Consider the following 5,843-nt stretch of genomic DNA (forward strand, 5'->3'; position numbering starts at 1 on the left):
CAGAGCTGTAGCCAGAGCAGCACAACCTTCATCTCGAATACAGCAGTATTCCAGTCTGCGGGGGGAAGAACAATTTCTTAAACAGACGGAGAAGGGAAGCCACATGAGGGCCATTTGATCTTTACTACATTGGCCATCTGACACCCCTAATGAAGGCTCATAGAAAGTAACCTATTCATAAAATCAAGATTTACTTGTAAAGATGAAAATACATTTGTATAGCTCTGACTGATTTTAAATTGTAAACTTGACCTCCTCTTAAATGTGTCATACCATTGACATTACCTACACTGTTAGACATTTCAAAGGGTTTTTACAGTAATTAAGATTTACAGTAGCAAACTGTATTTGGTTTACAGTTGCAAACTGTACTTTTTACAGTAAATAACTGTAGAAATTACAGAAATGTCTAACAGTGTAAGCAGTTCTAGAAAACTCTAGAAAATTCCACTCATTCAAGGACGTGCATTTATTGCATGGACAGAGAAAAAAACATAACCTAAGTTTCTAAAATGTAAATGCACAGTTCAGGAAAAATGAGCAAGAATGAGGGAAAAAAGTAGTATATTATTTTAAATTAAAATAATAAAAAAGACGCTTAAAGTTTTACAGAGGTGTATCATAAAATGTTTGGCATTACATAAATGTAATTATTAAGACTAATCGATAAGACACCATGAATAAAAAAAAGAACAAAGAGGGTAGTTTTTTACCATTTAGTGATGAAAAGTTAGTTTAGGATAAGTTGGATATATGGAAGCACTGGAAAACGTTTTGCAAATATCTTTTGCAAATAAACATATTTGCTGTTTATTAAAATGTATTGGTAGCCGTGTAAATATAAATATGTTATAAAAATGTCACTCACTGTAGTTTCTTAAGTTTGCACTGTGGATCCTCCAGTACACCACAGAGCTGCTTTACTACGGAATCTCCTGGATAATTATAGCTCAGATTGAGTTCTCTCAGGTGTGAGGGATTTGATTTCAGAGCAAAAACCAGAAAAGCACAATCTTCCTTTCTAATACGGCAGTTAGACAACCTGCAGAGACAAAGAAAAAAACTTCTGAACTGTGTAAAGCTTAAAACACACATAAATTAAAGCTGAAGTGTCACCATGTGGAATTGTAAAAATAATTATAGGTTTCTCAAACACTTTTTCCAAGCAAACAACTTGACATCAGGGATATCACTTACATAGTTGTGTGCATATTAACCTGAGATATGTGAAAGATTTTGAATGTCGTAGTTCGTAGCTCTGTTTAAAATTTAAATTGAATTTAATCACCAAGTTAGAAGGTTCCCTGTATCCTGCACCACTTTTCTAAGCTGCCGCTGATGAATCTTCAGGGCCGTGGGTTGTGAATGTGAGTTTACATTTTGTACTGAATGTGATGCAATAATAATAACAGACAAACATATGGTGCTTCTCATTTCTTAAATTTTGCATGCTCATTTCCTCGCTCCTCCGCCCTCAAACCTGCGACCTGGAAACATGTTCAAAGTCCACCACGAAAAGGATGTTTCAATTGTCTTATAACACCACGAGGAGGTGAAGCTTACCAAGGATACTTGAGCAAGGAAACAATGGAGCATCCTTTGCATGCATAAATTCTTCAACCCATTTACCTGTCACAGTAGCTTCAATTCATGTTTGGTTTAAATAAGCAATACATCTTACATATTTCAATAGGCATGTGCGGGGGTAGTCTTAACCAATAAGCGAGATAAGTGGTGGCTTATGGCCCCAAGGAATCAGGGGGCCCCATCTGATATTGGCGAATGATATGCGATCCAGTGCATATTTGTGTTTGCACTTTGGAGAGCCTCAAATGTTTCTATTTAAAATGTGTGCGCAGCATTGTGCAATGTATCCAATCACAGACATATCTGTTGATTTCCTGAATGCAATGGCCAATCAGAGGCATTTGAGTTAGAATCCACTCAATGCTTGAAACGCCAGAGTTTTTGTTCATTGCCGAGTTACCCTCACAAATCTTCTCATTATAGCAAACAAAGTGTACACAAGTGTATAGATTCAGTCTGTAGTGAAGAGAGCTTTATTGATTATAACAGAACTATGTAAGAACGCGATCAACTGTAGTGAGTAACCCCTTACGAAAAACCATGGTTTGATTGTAGTAAAAGTAGTAGTAGTAGCCATGTGTTGTTTTTTTGGTGGATTGATTACCATTTGTACAACCCCAGTTTTACTACATTTTAATCTCTTGTCTTCAGAATCAGAATCAGAATGAGCTTTATTGCCAGGTATGTTTACGCATACGAGGAATTTGTTTTCGTGACAGAAGCTTCCACAGTGTAACAGAATGACAGTGACAGAACAAAAAACACAGATAATAAAAAATAAAAAATAGAATAAGTAAATAAGGAATAAAAATATATAAATCGACAATTGTTTGTGCAGGTATATTACAATAGACAGTTTTGTATGTACAGGTACTGTATATTATGTGCAAATTTGAGGTGTAGACCGAGTATGAGTGTTAGATAAATAAGTGTATGAGTGAATAAATAGTGTGTGTTCCACTGCGGAGCACGCCACGGAGGCAGCCATCAGCGTCGGCGCCATCTTCGATGTCTTAATTGTCTTCCTTGAAAACACTGTGTAAACACTTATGGTGCAGGGTGAAAATGTATAAATACCTGGCCGTGTGCCGTGACTATATTCACAATAATGCATGGCCTCTTGTTCCTTATTGGTCAAATAAAGTATCACTCACTGTAGTTTCGCCAGTTTAAAGCGTGGATCCCTCAGTAGATCAGAGAGCAACCTCACTTCAGAAACTCCTGGATCATTTTCATTAAGTTCGAGTTCTCTCAAGTGTGAGGGGTTTGATTTCAGAGCTGAAATCAGAGCAGCAAAACCTTCATATCTAATACGGCAGTGAGACAGCCTGCAGAGAGAAGGACAAAAACATTAAATAACAGTTATGATACCTTACAATGATGCTTCACAAAAGTATAAGCTAGATCATGTCCATTCATTTATGTAATTTTACATTTCAATTATTTATTACGATACTAAAATATCATCACTCACTGTAGTTTCTCCAGTTTACAGTGTGGATCCTTCAGTAGATCAGAGAGCAGCCTCACTTCAGAATCTTCTAGATCATTTTCACTCATATTGAGTTCTCTCAGGTGTGAGGGGTTTGATTTCAGAGCTGAAATCAGAGCAGCAAAACCTTCATTTCTAATACAGCAGTGAGATAACCTGCAGAGAGAAGGACAAAAATGTTATATAACAGTCATGATACCTTACAATGATGTTTAAAAGCCTGAACATGTTAATGAAATGACCTAACTTTACTTTTGAATTATTTATGATGTACTAAACAATATCACTCACTGTAATTTCTCCAGTTTACAATGTGGATCCATCAACAGAGCAGAAAGCAGCTCCACTTCCGTATCGCCTGGTGCAGTATTATTCAGATTCAGCTCTATCAGGCTTGAGAGGTTTGATTTCAGAGCTGAGGCCAGAGCGGGACAATCTTCAAATCTGGAGGAATAGAGTCTGCAGTTAAGGACATTTCATTTTGAACATTATCAGTTGGTGCTTATAAAACGGAGAGTTCCGGTCCTTGATTCTGATTGGTTGAGCCGCGTGCGAAGCTGTTGTAAATGACACTACAAACATACACCTTTGTTTACTTCTGTGTGTTGCTCAGCAACCACTTTGTTGGAACCACAACTGTTTCTGAGGAACTACATTGTTTGGTGGAAGAATACTGTTTTTATTTATATCATTACACTTTATTTGCTCTGTTTTATTCTGTGAAACCTTACTACGTATATGGAATCACCGTTTTATAACTCCGCTTCGCATCGTGCCTAACGACGCCCCTTAGCTGTTATAAATTCACCGTAAACCACGGCTTCTTGGGGCTTATTGCTTTATTAGCAACTACTTCTAGAGTATACTCAGGACTGTAAATGGGCTTGTATTTGGGCGTGCCTGCTTTAGTGCTACTTTTTATTAAAACTAGACAGTTTTATTTACCACTAGGTGATTACGTGTAACAGTGATGTCCAATCCTGTTCTTGGAGGGGCACCTTCCTGAAGATTTCTAGTAATACTGAAGACCATGATTTGCTGGTTGAGGTGAGTTTAATTGGGTTTGGAGCTAAACTTTGCAGGACAACGGCCCTCCAGGAGCAGGACTGGACACCCCTGAACTAGAAGAATAATGCTACAGTTTTGTAGTGTGGTTCTCTAACACAACAACAGTATCAGCATGCTAATATAATTCTAAATGTTTTTCGTGAAGATGGTTAAATCCCATTCAGCACAACATCTATCACTCACTGTTTACGCTGTGAATCTTTCTGTAGGTCAGAGAGCAGGTTTACTCCAAAATGTCCTGTTTCATTGTAGCTCAGATCAATCTTTCTCAGGTGTGAAGGATTTGATTTTAGAGCTAAAACCAGATCAGCATGACCTTCTTCTCCAATTCTGCACCAGGACAACCTACAGATAGCAGAAGTTATTGCTGTATGGCTGTGTTATGTGTGTATTATAAGCACCAGACAAAAAAAATGCCTCTGGCTCCAAAAATTAAACATTTAAGGACCAAACTACTTTTTATAGTTGATAAATCACTAAATCGTTTGATAAAGATGGCTATTTAGAGGTAGGCCTACTTAAGTTCACTGAGTGCAACAACAGTCACTGCTGTGTGCTGTGATGAAGGGATGTACATACTACATATATTGTGATGGTTTAAGAATTTTTTTAATTCGGGTCTTAGCTTAAATTAAACATCTGGAAATAGTTTCTATGCTTCATGTCTCACTGCCTGAACTCTCAGTCAGATGACAGCTGAGGCAAAAGGCGATAGAACAGCTGATAGATAGAATAAAATGATAGTTATGAATGTGATGGTAACCCTGACTTCTATAATCATTTTTATGATTCTATAATCATTCATTCTGAATGGTAAATTATTACACTTACCATAGTTTCTCCAGTTTACAGTGTTGATCCACCAGGCCAGCACAAAGCAGCTTCACTCCTGAGTCTCCTAGTTTATTAAAGTTCAGATTGAGTTCTCTCAGGTGAGAGGGGTTTGATTTTAGAGCTGAAGCCAGAGCAGCACAACCTTTCTCTCTAATATCGCAGGTGGAAAGCCTGTAGCACAAACAAAGCAAAAATCATTCTTAACATTTTTTATTTTTTATTATAGCATTCAATATAATCACATGTGTATGTTGGAATTTAATTATCATTTAAGCTGGAGGAAATTTTACACAAAGGATATTTTACCCATGATCAGTGTCATCTGTATTAAATTCATAGTGTGTCATCAGGCCATACAGATGCGTTTATTTTAACACAAAATAAGCATCAATCCATCCATTCTCCAAACAGTTTAGCATCTCAGCCTTAAGGTGGCGAATACCCTGGACGCATGGCCAGTCCATCACAGGACTCTCTCTCTCTCTCTCTCTCTCTCTCTCACACACACACACACACACACACACACACACACACCAAGACTTCACCCTGTGGTTCATGTTCAAAACACACACACGGCTTCACCCTGTCAGTGGTTTTGGATCATCCTTTACAAAACCAACACACATACAGACTGTCAGGCCGCTGTAGCAATCACACTTTGATTAACAGAGAAACAGCTCATATCTATAGCTATGAGCACTCAAAAATGAGAAATTTAGTGTTTATGTATTCAAATTTGAAAATTTCCATCCACTTTGGTGACACATTTTGACAAACTATAAACTTAATTTAATGCTCATTTGTCAGTCATATATAAATGCAACGGATAAGTTTTTGCACCAAAAAAAAAAAAATCACTGCA

At 37.3% G+C, this 5,843-nt stretch overlaps 1 protein-coding gene across 1 annotated transcript in view; it reads right to left on the reverse strand.

Moving 5' to 3' along the window:
* Nucleotides 1-2,737: 2,737 nt before the first annotated feature.
* The window catches only part of LOC107757386 (NACHT, LRR and PYD domains-containing protein 12-like), an 11,108-nt gene continuing 8,002 nt past the window's right edge, over nt 2,738-5,843 (reverse strand). Inside the window, exons 7-11 of the mRNA XM_016574845.1 lie at nt 4,979-5,152; nt 4,331-4,492; nt 3,371-3,523; nt 3,062-3,235; nt 2,738-2,915 (exon numbers count right to left, since the gene is read on the reverse strand). Coding sequence (XP_016430331.1) covers nt 2,738-2,915; nt 3,062-3,235; nt 3,371-3,523; nt 4,331-4,492; nt 4,979-5,152 — 841 coding nt within the window. The remainder of the gene's footprint in view (nt 2,916-3,061; nt 3,236-3,370; nt 3,524-4,330; nt 4,493-4,978; nt 5,153-5,843) is intronic.

This window comes from Sinocyclocheilus rhinocerous, unplaced genomic scaffold (assembly GCF_001515625.1).
Source record: "Sinocyclocheilus rhinocerous isolate Xijiao unplaced genomic scaffold, SAMN03320098_v1.1 scaffold3248, whole genome shotgun sequence".
In the NCBI taxonomy this organism is placed as follows: Eukaryota; Metazoa; Chordata; class Actinopteri; order Cypriniformes; family Cyprinidae; genus Sinocyclocheilus; species Sinocyclocheilus rhinocerous.